This window comes from Ursus arctos, unplaced genomic scaffold (assembly GCF_023065955.2).
Source record: "Ursus arctos isolate Adak ecotype North America unplaced genomic scaffold, UrsArc2.0 scaffold_29, whole genome shotgun sequence".
Classification (NCBI taxonomy): domain Eukaryota; kingdom Metazoa; phylum Chordata; class Mammalia; order Carnivora; family Ursidae; genus Ursus; species Ursus arctos.
In genome coordinates, this window is record NW_026622974.1 from 24,778,743 (window position 1) to 24,797,274 (window position 18,532).

General features: G+C 39.1%; 1 protein-coding gene across 1 annotated transcript in view; it reads left to right on the forward strand.

The window, feature by feature from the left end:
• The window catches only part of COL19A1 (collagen type XIX alpha 1 chain), a 300,849-nt gene that overhangs the window by 202,938 nt on the left and 79,379 nt on the right, over positions 1–18,532 (forward strand). Inside the window, exon 16 of the mRNA XM_057303991.1 lies at positions 1,514–1,567. Coding sequence (XP_057159974.1) covers positions 1,514–1,567 — 54 coding nt within the window. The remainder of the gene's footprint in view (positions 1–1,513; positions 1,568–18,532) is intronic.

The following is an 18,532-nucleotide window of genomic DNA, read 5'->3' on the forward strand; positions in this document are numbered from 1 at the left end:
GCTGCTGTTTTTATATGAACTCTTGATGGGGTGCATTTAACTTCCCATCAACAGTGCAAGCATTTCCCACGCAATCATAGTGTGGTATGTGCTTACTTCTCTCCCAAAGTTTACTCCGCTGGTTTAACTGGCCTTGGACTTCCTACCCCACTCCCAGCCTAGACAAAAACCGGAGAGAGGAAGCTACTTTGTCTGACACTTTCAGAGCAAGAAAATTAGCGAATGAAATGGGCCTTTCTGTGTTTATGTTTACAGTTCTTACCCCCAAAAACGTTGAAAGATTAACCCAATACTTTTACTTTGTCAGTAGCAACAAGTCTTAATGTGTATTAATATACTGCCAATATGATAATAAAATAATTATTAACAATGAAGTAGAGTGACTGTATTTATAAATCATGCTCAGAGGGGCACCTGGGTGGCTCAGTTGGTTAAGTGTCTGACTCTTGATTTCGGCTCAGATCACGATCTCAAGGTCCTGAGATGGAGCCCTGCATCAGGCTCCAGGCCCCACCTTCAGGTTCTATCTCTCTCTGCCCTCCCTCTGCCCTTCCCCCCCCCCCCCCCGTTCCCATGCTCTTTCTAAAAAATAAAAAATTAAAATAAAACATGCTCAGAAAATGCTTCTCATTCAAAATGTATGCTTTCAATACTTAGGCTTACATCCTTCTATTAGAAAAGGAAAAATTTTTAAAGTAAGTTTATAAAAAAACCTAAGTGCCCTTAAATGATATTAGATACACAGTCACCTAGAGATGTTAGCACAATCTTATTTTTCTAACTCTTGCAATAATTTAGCTAGTGGTGAACTTGGGAAAGTTAACATTCAATGCAATGGTGAAGATTAATAAGCAAGGGGTATTTATTTTAGTTTACTTAAAAAATAGCTTAACCATCCAAAGGGATGAAAAGAGCTAGTTGATGTGCTTTATACAATACATAAAATTATGGTATAGCTTAGGGTAGTGCTTTTCACACTTTAGTGAGCATAAGAGTGACCTGAAATGGTTTTAAAATGCAGATGCGTGACTTCCTTCCCCAGAGATTCTAAACCAGTAAGTCTAGGACGAAGTTCCAGATTATGCATTTGTAACACCCAATCTCACCCTCGGGTTACCCCGATGAAATTACAGTTCAGACCATTCTTTGAGAAATACCAATTTAAGATGACAAATGCAGGTTTTATTGCATCCAAAACCATAGAATTGTCAGATGAAATGCCAATCTTAGATCATCTTTCACATACTTTATATTATTTGACTACAGTATCAAGGCAGACAGCATTTAAAGGACTGCTCATACGTTCAGGTTTATTCATTCCAGGCACTATTTTTCTCCTGTTGGTCATTAAAATTTGGCCTGTAGCTTTTAGATTTCATTGATGTTTAAAGGTCGGGTAGGCTTGGAATTAATTTTTAATTTTTACTGTCTTTAAAATGGCCATTTAATATTGTCTCATCTAAAAGCAAAAAGGCATCAGAGTATTTATTGTCTGTTTCTCTTTGGTTTCCAGGGAAGACGAGGAAAAACAGGTCCTCCAGGAAAACCAGGCCCCCCAGGACCGCCTGTGAGTAAACAGTAGGATGACTGTTCTTTAGGAGAGCCCCTCTTTCTTTCTGTGTATTTATCTATGGATTATTTTACTCCCCTGTAGCTAATTTCCATCTTTCTACTGTTTAAAATGGTTATACTCCTGGGACACCTGGGCAGCTCAGTCGGTTAAGCGTTGAACTCTTGGTTTCAATTCAGGTCATGATCTCAGGGTTGTGAGATCGAACCCCTGTTGGGCTTCATGCTGGGCATGGAGTCAGCTTGAGATTCTCTTTCTCTCCCTCCCCTGTTGTCCCTCCCCCCACTCACTTGATCTCTTTCTCTCTCACTCTCTGTCAAATAAATAAATCTTTAAAAATAAAAATAAAATAAAATGATTATACTCCCTACACCTCCCACCACCACACAAACCACGAGGTAAGGGAGGCAAGTAGCTGTCTGCACACCTCACCCACGTCTTTCTTACATGGACAGGAACCACTGTACTGTCTGCACGAGCACCCTAAGCCAAGTCTCCAAGCAGATGAATCCTCATCTGAGCCTACCTGGCTCCATTTCCTCGGTTTCTTAATGTCCAGCGTGGTAGTAAGTTAGATATCTGGAGAAGCATGTCTACTTTTCTTGATATAACTGTTTTGTTAGTAGAATTTCGTAGAATGCTGTTGCTGAACAGAGCTATAAAGATCTTCTAACCAATTAGCTCATATTTTTCTTTACCCCAAGCCTCGAGAAAATGTATTCCTTTTCTTGTGGCTCTGCCAACCCTTCAACCCGTCAGAGTCTGATTTGTGTCCAGGCTACTCTAATGGCGCTGTTCTCTCTATGGTCACCAGTAATCTCAGAGGCATGCAATTCCCTGGGCGCTGATCCGGCTTCATCTGATTTCACTGCTCTATAGGAATTTACAGGGGTGCCTGCTCTCTCCTTGAAACTCCCAATTCTCTCAGTGCAGAGATATTGATATTTTTTTCTCCTACCTCTGGGGCCAACCTTTTTCGTCTCCATTACCAGTGTTCCCTCTTCTCCTATCTATATGTTGCACCCATTAAACATTTCCAGTTTTTTTCATTTCAACCCAGACATTCCTCCTGCGTTCCAGGCTCATACACTCCCACTGCCTGCTCACTGTCTCCACTTATAGGTCTCCTACACATTACAAAAGTAGCATGTTCCCAAACTAAACTCTAGAAATAATTCTAGATTTTCTTTCTCTCCCTCACTGTCCATATCCAAACAGTTCCTAAATCATGTCCATCCTACCTCCGGATAGATCACGAATCCATCTCCTCTCTTTCCTCATTGCCACTGCCTTCGTTTGGCCCTTGTCACTCTGTATCCGTATTTTAGTAGCCGTCTCAGAGAGGGGCTCATTGCCTCTACCGTCTACGAGCGGAGTAATATTTCTCAGTGATAACTCAGACTGTGTGACCCTTTGGCTTGAAATTCTAATAGCTTCCCTCTCCTTCAAGATGGATTCTGCATCTTCTACATGTCATTCTGGGCCCTTCTTAGACAGCCCTTGACTTCTCTTTTCCCATCCTCCTCTATGCCCTTTTTTCGTTTGTAACCTGTAGTGTCATCTTCCCTTACTATCTCAAAAATGCCATCTTTGTGCATCTAGAGGCCTAAGTAAGCTCTCCTCTGTCCAGGACTCATCTTGACCTCAGCTTTCCTGCATAGCCTTTGTCAGCACTCTCAGCGTGTGAGGTGTCATCGTCTGTGACCCTTTGCAATCAATACCTCCCGCACTGAAGTGGCACAGGGCGCCGTGCTTGTTCTGTTATTTTCTTTATAGGCCTGCCTGCTGCCCTGCAATTTTTTTGAACTTACTTAATGAACGAGTAAACAAATGAATATATTTTGTAGATAAGAAAATGAAAACCAGAAAGTAAGTGGCTTTTTAAAGACCAGAACCACCGTCCACCACCGCTAGAGGGCTCCAGACCTAGCACCCTAGGAATTTCTTAGGATGTGGTCAGGGGTGGGTGTGCCAGAAATGAACAAGGTTGCCTGCCATCCTGTCATTGATTTCATTTCATCCACTTTCGCCATTCCAGTGAATCGTTCTGTTAGCAATGTACTGGTGTCAATGGATAGTGATTATAAAAGCAGGTGGGGAAAAAAGAGGCATAAATTGGGGACCTGGAAGCCATTCTTTAAAGGAATTAGCTTTGTTGATTTTTATTCCAAATTTTCTGGCAAAACAGAGAACGCGTTGTAAGATTTGCAATAATTGTCTTGTGCTATAAAGAAGAAAAGCTGGTGAATGCGGACAGGCAAGATTAGACCTTCATGTAGCTTTCTAAACATCCGATACTGCTTTTAAAACTGGATAATTGTCTCAAAGGAGGAATTTGAATGATGAAGGCTTTTGTGACAAGCCTGCCAAATATCTAGGAAAGAAGATTACTCCAAGTCCTGGAATGAGTTCTCAACTATAGATCAACTGAGTTTACTGAAGAATTTAGAAGATTAAGAAGTATGCGATTCTATGAAAGAATTTATAATGCTCAATTCCACCAGTTTTAGTTTATTGCCAGAGCGTTTGGGGAAGAGAGGTACTTATTTTATTTCAAGTATTGGATTTAGAATTTCAACTCAGCTATGAGTCTGATACAGTGTTTGTTAAATCCTGAGTCACAGTATTTAAAAGAAAGGTGGTTTATTATCTTTTGTGATATAACAAAACACCGATTATGATAAAATATTGTAAAATAACCTACTACAAAAATAAGGGGGAAAATCCATGAAAAAAGAAAAGGTTTTTATTCATAGGTCAGCTTTTGTTTTAAAAGAAAAGGTCTCAAATAGCTCATTTTCTGTTTAGGAATTGTGGTTTATGGAAATTCTTTGTCTTTTTGATTCTGGGATAACTCCTCCAGTTGACTAAAATATCTTTTCTCTAATACAAGTATTATCAAAACTTTATGTTGGGGTACGGTTTTCATCCCGTTTTGGATCTTTGAAGTTGTTCAGATGATAGGTTGAAGGGATGACCATACCAGCATGTTGCAAAAAAATCTTGGGAGGCACCTACTCATGCTTATAGGACTTAGCCAAGGGCAGCATTGCAAGGGAAGGCAATCGTCATGTTTAATTTTTCTGAACATAGTGTATTTTAGCAAGAGGACTGTTGTTTCTCTAATGGGTAGAAATAAACAGAGTTCTTCGAAAGCAGTCCTTTTAAGATCATATTAATTCATATCTTAAGAAAATGAGCTTATAAAAACATCGACCTGTTCCTAATTTACATTGTTAAGCAATTTCACAAACATTTATTTAAGACCTACCATGTACGTAATACTCTGTTAGGAGCAGGGCTTACAAAAATGAATAAGATATTGTCCTTGTCCTCTGGGGATTCAAGTTTAGTTTACAGAAAAGTGAACAAAGGAAGAGAATTAGAAAAGATAGTGATCGAGATGGTTTCCTTCAGGAATTGACAACTGACGCGTAAAAATTGCGCTCTAAAAAAAGAAGGAATTCCTGCCAGTTACAACAACATGAATGAACCTGGAGGGCATTTTGCTAAGTGAACTAAGCCAGTCACGGAAGGGCAAAGACTGCATGATTCCACTCAGATAAGATCTCTAAAATGGTCACACTTAGAGAAGCAGAGAACACAATAGTGGTTGCCGGGGCTAGGGGAAATGGGAGTTGTTATTCAATAGGTATAAAGTTTCGGTTTTGCAGATGAAGACATTCTAGAGATCTGCTGCACCACATCCTGCCTGTGGAGTATCCTGCACAGTATCGCACGTTTTGAAGTTTGTTAAGAGTATAGATCTCATATTAGGTGTTCTTACCACAAAACAAAACAAAACAAACACCTAAGGGAGGCAAGGAAACTCTGGGCAGTGTTGGATATGACAATTACCTTGATTGTGATGAGAGTATCACAGATGTTTTCAGGTGTCCAAAGTCATCAAATTGTACACATTACATATGTTCAGTTGTTTGTATATCAATTATACCTCCATAAAACTTTTGAAAAAAAGAGTTGGAAAGGAACCGTCCAGTAAAACACATAGAGGGAAAGGAGAGAGCACACTGAGATTGGCTGGCGGAGGAAAGCAGCCTGAGCAAACAGAGTACTGCCGCCGGGGGAAGTGGGGACGGGCGGGCAGCCCACGCAGTTCTGAGACGAAGAGCGCGAGGCCAGCACTGACATGTGGAGCCCTGCCAGGGTCCTGGTGAACCTCACATGAAGCCCCATGAGTCGGGTGAAGCTACGAAAATTTGTGGAGAGTTCTTAATGGGGCGTCCCATGGCCAGAGTTCATTGATGACGTCCCTCTAGTGGCAGGCATGGTGGAGTTGGAGTGTTGAGCATAGGCAAGATTCACTGTGGCTATCATAGTATTTACTGTTTTTTAAGGTATGGGCAGAGCTTTTTTTTTTTTTTTTTTTAAATCTCTTTTGGATGTCCCATGGAGCCATTTGTATTTTATGACAATCTATATATAGCTTAGGCAATATCCCAGTATTTATGGACATACTTAGTTCAAAATGTTGTTGTTTTTCATTTATTTGTCTTTTTCAACATTGTACCCTATGTGAAAGGAGCCCTACTTCACAGGAGGAAGGAGGGTAACGGGAGAAAGAAGGAAAGGTTGGTCAAGGTGGAAATCTTTCTGAGATTTAGAGATGGTGTACGACTCACCCTAGTGGCTTGCATGTGAGATTCCTAAAGCACATGTTCGAATTTCTTGGCAAAATGAAATAATTTTAAAATATTAATTTTGTCTCTCTTATCAAACAGTAATCGAATAATATGTAATATCCCCGAAGTGAGTGAACGGTACGTAATTTCAGCATGTATGTTTGAGCCATTAGCCTTTAGAAAAGTTAGGGAGAAACAACTTTATTCTGATCAGTGTGATTGTCTAAAAAGCACCACGATGGCATGGATCCTTTGATGACAAGCATACTTAGCTCAATTTCTTCAAGAAAATGTTTTTCCCTTTGGGGTTTTAGAGATGTTCCCTAAATCAAAGGTAGTGTTGTTATTTAAAGGAATAACAATGAAGATTTTAAAAAATAGAACTGAGAGAAATTTTTAATGGCCTGAAGCAACTCAAATAATTGAAACATTTTAACCAGTCCTTCTAGTTAACAATTTTTTGTTCTGAAGTCAAATTTGTATTTTCTTACTTTCTTAAGAAACATTTGTACCAAAAAGGTACATTTTTTACAAAGAACAATTTCCTACAACTTTCCATTTAGCATGTAAAGGAGAACCATTTTCCCCCTTAGAAAGTATATTTCCTAGGGGAAAAAAATTCCAATAATTGACTATTTACTAAAAGTAGACCTATCGAACTACTGTTATTAAATTGTCTTTATGAATTAGTGTTTCATCAAAGTCATATATATTTCTCCAATTTAGTTCCCATATTTACTTTTTTTTAACATTTTATCTATTTGGAGAGAGAGAGAGAGAGAGGACGGGCAGAAGGAAAAGGAGAAAGAGAATCTCAAGCAGACTCCGCATTAAGAGTAGAGCCCAACGTGGGGCTTGATCTTACAACTCTGAGATCACGACCTGAGCCAAAATCAAAAGTCAGACACTTAGCCAACTGAGCCACCCAGGCACCCCTACTTCCCTATATTTAATAGCAATTTTTACTCTGAGGAAGATGTAGTTGAAATTCACATACGTATATTCTGCATAAAATAAGATTATTCCGAATCAAAATACTTGTAATTGAGGAGCAGCTAAACTGGCTAACAGAGCTAGCCACAACCCTTTATGATGAACATATTTTTTTATAAAATATTAGTCCTGGGGCACCTGCGTGGCTCAGTTGGTTAAGCGACTGCCTTCGGCTCAAGTCATGATCCTCGGGCCCTGGGATCGAGCCCCACATCAGGCTCCCCCTGCTCTGCAGGGAGCCTGCTTCTCCCTCTCCCTCTGCCTGCCACTCCACCTGCTTGTGCGCTCCCTCTCTCTCTATCAAATAAATAAATAAAATCTTTAAAAATAAAACAAAATATTAGTCCAATTTCCTGTTAACAGGCAGAGCCGATCTTACCTATGCAAAGGGAAAAGTTCTCAAGTTCTCCCAAGTAACTTCTGCCATCTTGTTTTGAATGACTAACTCTTCGTTGGCGGGAAACCATCAAGCAGAGATGTTTTAGGTTGATAATACCTGCAAATACACTATGCTGGAGAGCAGCTTTTCAGAGAAGAAGCATGAGAGCATTAAGTATCTTCCCAGGGAAAGAAATAATACTAACTCCTGAGGAAGCAGGTTCAAAAGAAAGGAATGATCACGAGAGTTTGTTGTAATACTTGCTCTGCAGGAGGCACTCCACTGCCAGTGCCTTGTGTGATCCCCACAACGGTGCTGAGATGTAGAAACGGTCCCATTTTATAGTAGGATAAGGGGTGCTTAGAAACATCCAGTGACGTGCCCAAGTTCACACAAGCGTAAGTGGGGGAACCACAAGTGAAACCCAGGAGCTGATCTCTAAACCCACCTTTATTTCACTGGATCACAGATGTGAGAGACAAGCTTCTGATTTACAATTTGACTAGGATCAGCCTTATTTAGACATTATACACAGAACACGGTTTGATTTTCTCATGTACTCCATAGCACTACAGTGCCTCGGGACAGCGGGATAGTGAAGAAGATTGCGAGGTACCCAGTCCTCCTCACTAGTGTGTCCTCAGGCAATTCACTTGACGTTTCCATGGCTCAGTCTCCTTTTCTGTAAGTTTGAAATGGTAGTACCTACCTCATCAGCTTCTCACAGTTGGTGGGAGAAATCAATGCCACATATGAGAAGATCTTTCTTGCAAATGAAAAGCTCTATCTAAGTATAACTGAGATCCATTACTATTATTCTGAACATCCAGGCCCACATATAGTATTGTAGATAGAAGAGATTGTCTTGCATCTGCAATTGAACCACTACATTTTTTCCCCTTTTTATAAATTTCCCAAAATCCAGTTTGCAAAAATGTGAATGTCTTTCAATGACTTGCTAAAATGAAAGATCACGAGCTCTACATAAATGTGTAAAGCTTATTTTACATACATAAATCTACTCATGAAGAGAGATGAAGGTTACTTATAGTCAGGTAATAATAATGGGGTCTAAGTATTCAGTGGTGGTTTTTTTTCTCTTCTGATTTACAGCCTCTTCCTTGCTTGTGGGACTTGTTCATCCAGGATCTGAGCTGTTGCATTTTATTAGTTGTGATGTTCTCTAAGTCTCAATTACTATCCCTCACACTCTAATAAAAATTTCTCTTTTTCTTTAAAGCCTTCCAGTTATCTGCATAGCATAAGCAATGGAAAATCGTGGCCTTGTGTTATGATAATGAGACTTGGAAAGTCTCAAGACTTGAAATGCCTTAGTTTATTTCAAAGTGTTCTGGTTTTTAGTTCCTTTAGAAAAGAGAGGAAAGCAGCTGGAAATGAGGCGGAGCAGGAGGGAAAGCAGGAGAATTTAACTAATGAGCCATTAAGGGAAGTATGTATTAGCCCACCCATTTGACATTAACTTTACTTCTCATTCATCATCACTGTAAAAGTGTTTATTAAAAACCACATTAATTTTAAAATGTGTTATTATTTCTTTCTGTTACAGGCAGCGCTCTTGACTCCCTTTCATTTTTTCCCCCTGGCATTGTTTTTGTGCATTGTTTCATTATTGCAGTATGAGAATTGAGCAGTGGGCTCAAATGTGTCACATTTCAGTGCATGGCAATTTATGTTGAAAACAGAAATTGCAAGGAATTTGTAACGTGGGGCAGCAGCTCCCTCTACTGTTTCCACTGGAAAAGCTCTAAGCAAAGAATGAGACTTCATAGCCTTTGGAGGGTTCAAGCTATGGAAATTTTCAGTGTTTGAGGATTAATTTTAAATCTACGTGATTTTCAAAATTATTTTCAGGGGTGTTTTTTGCATTTTATGCTTATCCTATACTTTAAATACAAATGTTATTTCATCCGCAGTCACTTTCTATATGAATTTGATATACTCTTGAAGTGAAAACCCTTAGCTCATGGATATCTAAAATGTCCATCTACTGTACAATGCTGATAAAACTCTACAGTGATCATTTTGCGGGAGCTGACTCCAATGAAATTTATGCTTCTTTTCTAAAACCACAATATGATTTAAAACAAATACAACCGTGTTATTTCTGTTTTAGTTTTAACCTCAGTATGAAAGAACTTCTTTTACCTTGAAAGCATGAGTCATTGCACAGTTTGAAAGTTAGGTTTGTACTGCCTTATTCACAGTTAAAAGAGTAATCTAGGGTGTAATATTGAATTCATTTATTCAACAAATACTGATCGTGTATGAGTCACTATTACAAATATTGAGCATACAGAAATTTCAAAAGAAAATGGGTAGCAACAAAAACAAGCTACAGACAAGGTCTTTCCCTTTAGTAACTTACACTTGATTGTGTAAGATTGGGGGTAGCCGTGGTTAGTAAGAAATTCAACAGATAGCAGAACAATTTCAGTTTAATAGGAGGTGATACAGGGGAACAAACTGGGCAATGTAAAAGTGATTTGGAAGAGTTGTTACTCTAGTTAAAATGGTCCAGGTGGCATCTTTGAGCATTTAGATGACATTACTTGAGAAGGAGCTAGCCCATGAGGGTCAGAGCAAGATCTTTCCAACCAGAAAGACCAGGATGTGCAAAGGGCCTGAGGTGGGAATGAGCTTGATGTATCTAATGAACATAAAGGAGCTAGGAGAAAAACAGTGCCAGAAAAGAAAAAGATGCTTCCTTTCTGGTACTTTATGGGTTGGGTCAGATGAATAATCATAACAATGACGATATATGCCCTCAAACACCATAGACCTGACGGCTTTCTGCACTGTGTCCTGTTATCCGTCCATTTGGATCTTCTATCCCCAACTTTATTGGCTATGAACTGAGAACTCAAGGTGCAAAGTTATTGTTTTCAGCATACAGCAAGACCCACCTCTAAAACAAGTTAGTACCCCAAATTCATTTTGGACTACTTCATAAAGTGGATGACAAGAAATGTCTGATTTTCAACATTTAATTTCTGGCTAAAGCACCCTGTATGTGACTATATACATTTTGAGGCTCATCGTGTCTAAATGGGAATCCAGTTCGTATTCTCAACACCCCTTTTAGAAACCTTGAACTGATCAGAGTTTTAGCATGTTTCTCAGTTTTCCTTTCAGCAAAAAACCTCAGTCTCTTTGGTGTATGAAATGGCTAAAGGCCATGTACTATAATGATAATCTCTTCAGAGAAAATGAACCTAACCATTTATTTGAGTCAACGGGAATGGTAATTTCACTTCTTAATAAAAATAAGATGACTTCCTCAGATTTAAAAATAAAGACACATAAGACTTATAGAGTGGAGACCGATAGGACCAGTTAATCATTTTTATTACCCTTGTCCCTCCACTGGGGTCATGGTCCCAGACAAAACAGCTGTTGCCACATTGCTAAAATTCCAGTGTCACCTTGTGTGGCCACAGAATGCATGGACTTTCGTGTGAGGCAGCTGGGGTTTCAGGTTGAGAATTTGAAAACTTGCACTTGGGTTCAATTCCCCAATTACTTCTCTTTTTCTGTCCCTCTGACCAGCAGCGGGAGGACATTATTAGCTACTTTCTGACTTCCTCAGTTTTTTGCTAATAACAGCTACAATCTGGAGGAAAAGGATTTTATCTTCTTAGAGCCACTGACTCTTTTCATCTTGGATCATGTTATTGAAACCAACTATTAGGACTTCTGAACTGACAGGCATTGTGTATTGCAATGATAGGATAAGATATTTGATATCCTTCATATATGATCATTAAATTTGCTGTTCGTTGGGCCAGTGCATGGATAAGTGCTATTTCTTTGTGGTGGATAAACATTACCGTTTTAATAAATCTGATTGGCTTTTGAGCGGTATTCAGAAAGGGAGGCTGGTTTCCTAAATAATCTTACAGTTTGTATTTGATGATATCGTTTCCAAAAAGTATCTCCATACTGTATTTAATTTTACCACGGTATGACTCTGTGAGGTGGGCAAGACAAGATTATCACCATTTTAATAAGAACAAAGCTCTAGGTCTTGGGAAGTAGGGGCTCACCTAACTCCATGCAGTCCATTTTCTCTGCACAGCTACTACCCTATTGGAAAACAGTTTGGGCCAAAGGTGGCTAGAGAAGCAACAAGTTTGCAGCATCACTTGGGCGGACCTGAAACATGGAAGGAAATATGGTAGAAAATAAGACTTGAGGGGGCTTCAGCTATATCTGTAATTTCATGAAAAAGTAAAGAGATCTGAAGCAAATATGGCAAATGGTTAGAATCTGACAACGTTGGATTGTGGCTTCATAAGAATTTATCATTTTCTGTTCTATCCTTTTCAGGATGCTTGAAATATTCCAAATTTATTTTAAGAAAAAGGAAAACCATCCTCTGGGTGAGGTTAATATTAGGGTAATATCACCAGTAACTTCCCTGGCCTAGAGTGTCAGCATCTTCTCTTTTGCCTAAAATCCTTTGTAGGAGACTAAATATTTTAAAAATAAAATCATTATTTTTTTTCTAGAACTTCACTGAATGTACCCTTTGTGACCATGGGGTTCAGTTGAGTCAAAAATCATCATCTGTCGATTTATCATTCCTACCACCTATAGATCAGAGAGAAACCTTGATGTCACACATTTGAGTTGAAGTGGAGACTATAATCGTGCTGAAGTAAAACTTACAGATTGTTCGTTTTGCTTTTGCCAGAGCTCTCCAGAATGTCCCCAACTATTGGGATTTTGCACCAGCTCTTGGCCTCTGTGTAACTTGGCAGTGCATAAGCCAGTGCCATCAGCCTGGTTATCTTAAGTCCCAGCAGTTTGCCTTTGAAATCGCATTTTCTCTGCATAGGCAGCGTTGTCATCCTACCAACGCTTTTAAAGAGAGGGAATGTTATCACTTAATTACATAAAGGAAAATGCAAAGCATTGATAGGTACAGGCTGTGTAAGCCAACTTTCCTCCTGCTTTGATTCCCAGGGTCACACGAGGGGGTGGAGGCACACTCTTCTCCAGGTACAGTTTTTGTTGGTGGTAAGCTTTGGGGGACGCCACTAGATACAAATAATATGTTTCACACACCTCCATTCTTACTAGTTTTCATACCCCTGTGGTTTTTATCACCTTGTGCTGGGTCAATGATGTTGTTTCTGTGGGGTGGCAAGCCGCTCTCAATATTCCTGCTGCTGCTTATATTGGAGGGAGCTGACAAATGATATTTTCCCTTTTGCAGGACATACTGGGGAGAGATGAGTATGAAACATTTTATGGATGGATAAGCAGAATAGCAGTGTTGGGGAGGAATCATTATTTTTCTAACCATTGTGCCATGGAAATCAGTCAGAAATGTCCCACACCATCAATAATGCAGTGGGCTTTATACCAATTAGGTTGATTTGTTTCATGGTGTCAGGCAAAAAGAAGCTCCTTTGCAAATGATTTTTGTCTCCCTTGGAAAATAAAGTGTTAAAAACTTATGAGCTTCATAGCATAGTTTAGAAAATCTGCTTTTATGAAATGGGTTAATTATACCCATTGAATGCATTCACTGTCACAGTCTCATCCTCCCACTCCTGTTCCAAAATGACAAGTAAAACCAGGGACTGTGCAATTTTGGAAAACAATCAGGTCACATATTGAGTATTTTGCTTATTCATACAACCATAAACTGCCTATGCTTGAGTTCCCTCAATTACACAGCTCAGTATGCAGGCCAGAAGAGACAAGCCCAGCTCAAGTGGGCACTTCCTGGAATACACAGAGGAATGAGTTTGAAAAATGTCCAAAGTGGCAGATGTGAAAAATTCTCATTCAAGATCCAGAAGCTGCTTTTGCTGCAATTCCTCACCTGTTAATCGCACTGCTTCTGAACTTCTGAACCAGGGATGCTGGCAATATCTTAGACTGAGACACTTAGGAGCTATTGATCTTTCAGAGTATGGTGAGGGTATATGCCACTGCAGTGGGGGAAACTGGCTCAGACAAGAGAAGATGGATCGTATGGAGCACAGGGTTGCTCAGAATTTCCAGACATTCACCAAGAATGAACGTGTGGCTGCTGGCTTCTGACAAAAGTATTACTTTCATTTGAGGATGTCCCCAAAAGATGTCCTTGATGAATGCTTAAACCAGTGTATTGTTGTATCACTTAAATGCTTCAGATTTCGAGAATGCTAATACACAGATCTCTCTTCCACAACAAATACAATGGCACTATTGTAGTCTTATTTGAAGGGTATTTCATTTTCTCTGCTAAGTGTGACAACTTTCCCATGACTGTTCTTCACCGCAATTTCACGCTCATAGAATTTCAGCCTATCAAAATCATCTCCAAGCAATATAACTCTCTTGGTTAGTTCATCTTTTCCCACCAACTATGACCATTTTTACTTCTCCTTTTCTTCTATCATCCCATAAATACTAGGACTCATTTGGTGTCATTTGAATTTCAAAAGTTACTTAAGATTCTGATTACCATTGCTTGCTTGCTTTCTTCCTTCAGAAATCTCCCTCTCTTGATCTCTCACTAATCTAAGCCCTCCATGATTTTAACATTTCTTGTGTCTGTATGTGGTTCCTCTCTCTTCTCCTTACCCTTCTTCCATTCTGGTCACTTTCCTCTTGATCTCGTCTTGTCATCCAAGTCTTTGAAGATGTGTATCTACACTGTGTCTCAGAGCTCTCTCTGCTTGGCCCTTACTGATTCTGTATCTCATTAAGGCATTCTGTGATCTTTTATCATTGAATTCCCTACTTGATCCTTACAACCAGCTTTAATATAATTGACATTTTATTTTCCTATCTGGCCTCCCTCTCACTGTGAAACAGATAAAGGAAAGTGTTAAAATATCAAAGCTATGAGGTCAGTGTGACTTGGGTTGGAATCTGACTCTTATCCACTAGGTGTGTGACCTTGTGGATAGGTAAGATAACTTTTTGTTATATGTAAAATAAGGATAATGCCTACCTCACTGGATTGTTGTAAGAGTGAAATGCAATAATATATGTCCCTGCCACACAATTACTAGTTTCAAAGCCTAACTATTTTTATTTATTAATATTATTATCATTATCTTATTTTATCATTCTCTGCCATCTGCTTATTATTTTCATCTTTCTTTCCCTGGATTTCATCCAGGGCCTGCCATTTCTGAAGCAAAAGTGTTGAGACTTTGCCCACTTCGTACATTATCATTCTCATGTAACTTTTTCTTCTATCTGCTTCGCTCCTACCCTGTTTTTCCCTGTTCAAGTCTTTACAGAGTAAACTTCATCTAAGAATGTTAACCTAAGTATATTCATTGACATATTAGTCATCCAAAAAAACACAGTAGATCAATTTTCAGTGTGGATGGAAACATCTATTTAAGGATGAGGACACTTTTGGTTTCATGATTGCATCTTTGTGTGTTGGCCAAATAAATGAAATATGTCCCGATTTACTTGAAACCTGAGTTTTCCCTGAGCTTATTCTCACTGAGTCCTCACCTCTCACAACCAAAGTTAATCTTAAGACTTAGCACAAAAGAAGTAACTCCATTCCCCAGAAACTGGTTCCAGAAAGCAAGCCCTGGGTTGATGGTGGTGTAAGCAAAGAACCAGCCTCCAGGGTCTTCATCCTCCTTTTTCTGTACCCCTTCCTCTTTTGATGCTGTCTTCGCCTGTCCCTACTCCCCAAGTACCATCCCCTTCCCTCTTCCCCTTCTCTGTCCCATTCAGTTTGCTCTCAGGAAATATAATAAATGATTCATAAGAATATATTAGAATGGAACAACTCTTAGACATGGTTCTACCATTTGCTTATTGTGTGATTTAGGGGGAAAATCTCTCCACTTTTGCATGTTAGATGAAGAATATAATAATATCCTATACCCTCTTCAGTTATTATAAGAATCACATAAGATAACATGTTTTGTAATCACATCACCCTGCCATCCAAGAAAAATATGAAAACAAATTTAGAATTACCCAGAGTTGTATAAATATGAAACGTTAGTATTACATCTCCCAGGAACATTTGCATTTGAGCTGGTGATAAAACCCAAACAAATAAATCACACTTTCTCTATGAAGTTTTAGGAATAAACCAGAAAGTGGGTGAGATATTCTCAGAAATAAGAGCTCCTTTCCAGGAACCTTAAATTTTACCCACTACATACAATCTGGCCACATTCCCCTTGTAATCCCAAAAAGGAGAGCTTGAGGAACCTATGTTGAAATGTAAACATAGTAGAAACACTCAGTGAATCTTCTCCTGGCTTCAGAAATCATTATTGTGCAGTTTGAAAGTTTTCAGACATTTCAAGGAGTGGGGGTGTAGGAGTGTTGATATCTTATTAGTCACTAAAAATTTATAGCAGACGCATTCTCAGAAAAATAATCCACTATAAAATTATAACTGTGTAACTTACATAATTAAATCCCAAGAGACAATGAAAAAAACTTTCATTTAGAGCAAATATTTAAGATAAATAAGAGCTCCTGTGTTTAAAAGAAAGAGGAATTTATTTCTCAAATATTTTCTATCTAAAGAATATTATTGATCTTTCTCTCAGAGTTAGGATACAACTTTCTATGTTGTAATTCTGTTCAAAAATCCATCCATAAGCTCTTTTCTACTTAACTGGAGCTCACTGCAGCTTTGTTTTTAATTATTTGGCCAGATTCTTAGATTAATCTAAATCTGTTGGCCCTATCTTCTATGAGTTTGGAAGCAGCAAGACTTCTGCTAGGTTCGCTACCATTGCTAACTGAAACCAAAACCAACAAGCAAGAAGTTGGCTTTCCCCTCACATCTATTCTTGGAGAAATAATAATTCTATTGAATTCAGCAAACCTTGGTGAAGACAGGAGGGCTACTATGTACCACATCCTGAGTTATGATGAGATACAAAGACTGAAACTCTTGTTTCATTCCAACAGGGAAGCAGATGTACACAGCCCCCATAATCAGTGTAAATGTGCTTGATATATACTAAGTTTTACATAATATTATAGATGTAAATATATAAGAGAAAACATTCGCTTTTCCAGCAATTACTATATATTGAAATATGCTTTGTCTTACCATTCCTATGAATGAGTTTAGGCTTCCTGATGATATTTTTTTTTAATACCAAGGGAAAAATAATTACAGTTCTCTGTCTTTTCCACCAGCTATTAGAAACTGAAAATATTTCTTGAAAATTAGTCCAAATGACTTTCCAATAACGGGCTTTCTATCTGTCCTTATTGCAAAGCTATTTTTTAACATGTTTTTGAAGATCGTTGATTAGAACAGCTTTCCTCACAGAGGCTTTGGTATTTCGAAGGTTGTAACTGAAAGTAATTGGAAACCCACAGGGCCAGAAGGCAGTTGTTATAAAACCTGAAAATATGTATTTGTGAATCCTGAAAGGAGCCCCTAATAAGAGATTGAACAGCTATGGGGCATGGAGATAAGGGGCACCCAGATGGCTCAAGAAGGATTAGTCAGCAGTGATGAAGAACTAAAGGATGCTTTTAGAGAAAAGGAAAAAACGGGAAGTGGTTCAGGAGGGAGGATGGGAGAGGAGGCAGAGTAACTGCGGAGCCATGGAGATTTTGATTCAGAATATGAGGGGGTGATAAAGCTGAATCAAAAGGTCTTAGCCCTGACTTGCATAGAGAGCTTACACCAAAGACCAGGGAAAGGAAAAAAAAAAAAAAAGGGGGCATAATTAGGGTTCTTTGAGCTCTGTGTACTGCATGAGCTGAAAAAAAAAAAAAAAAAAAAAAAAACTAGAGCCAAGACCAGGTCTGAAGAGTGTGGTTTTTAACACAGAACTCTGGCCATCTTTTAAACTTGGGGAATCTGTAGCCGAAATGGAAATCTACTCAGGTGGTGATAATGCAAACAGCTCATTATTTTCACACTATGCCTTTGATGACGCTGGTGTCAGACATCACGATACTTCTGTGTTTCCCACCTCTAGCAAGATTTTAGTAAAAACAAACAAACCAGAAAAACTTTAAGTGCTATAAACTATTGCCGAGAGAATATGCTCCTAAATTGAACGTAGCATTAATTCACTTCATCACACCAGGTATGGTTCTTTGCAGTAGGAAACACCACCAGGATCTCTACCCGTACCAGGTTTATAGACCTCCCAGGTAATCACATAGGAGCCCAGTTGGGATCTGAACAAGTGTGTCTCCCTGGAGTTCATGAGCATTTTAAAGCTGCTCTGTAATTGTGACTCATCACATTAACCAAAATGTCCTATGTCTCCCAACCCAATACAGGTAGAATGGAGAAGAGATGCATTAAAGATAGACATTGTATAGCCATAATTTCTGTGTAGCTATGTATAGGTCACTATCATGAGAAAGATATTGGGACATTTTTTTCTTTCCATAATCCTTCAACTGCTTTCCTAGTGGCATTAGCATTAGCCGAAGCTGACATGGTCTCCATGGCTAGCCTTCATTCTCCACTGGGCCTTGGTCATCTAAGCAACTCCTTGACGAGTCTTCATAAATGCAGACCTTAGAGAAAGTGACCTCTCAAGTGTCCTAGAGCATCTACTAACAGCATGTGGCGCCAGGAGACCTGTCACTTAGCACAAGTCTTTAACTTCTCCTTCCTCAGAGTTGATTGATAGCCCGTAAGACTGACAGCTCTTACTAAACTTGGAAACAAATGACTCATTGGATCTTTTCCAGCCATGCATTGTACCAGAATAGAAAAGAGGAAAATAGCACATCTCTTGGGGATGGGGCTCTAGGACAGCCAATTCTAAGACCCCAGGGTTTGTGTTGGTCTTCTAACAGTCAAGAGAGAGTTGCTCTGGACATTTATATGCATAGTGTTTCTCTTACCCTCACTCTTCCCACCTTGATTGAGGTGGTTTATTTTGCCAGTTTCAGAACAACCCGGGGAGCCGTCGCCAGGTAGGCTGCAGTCAGGGCAGAGGTAAACTG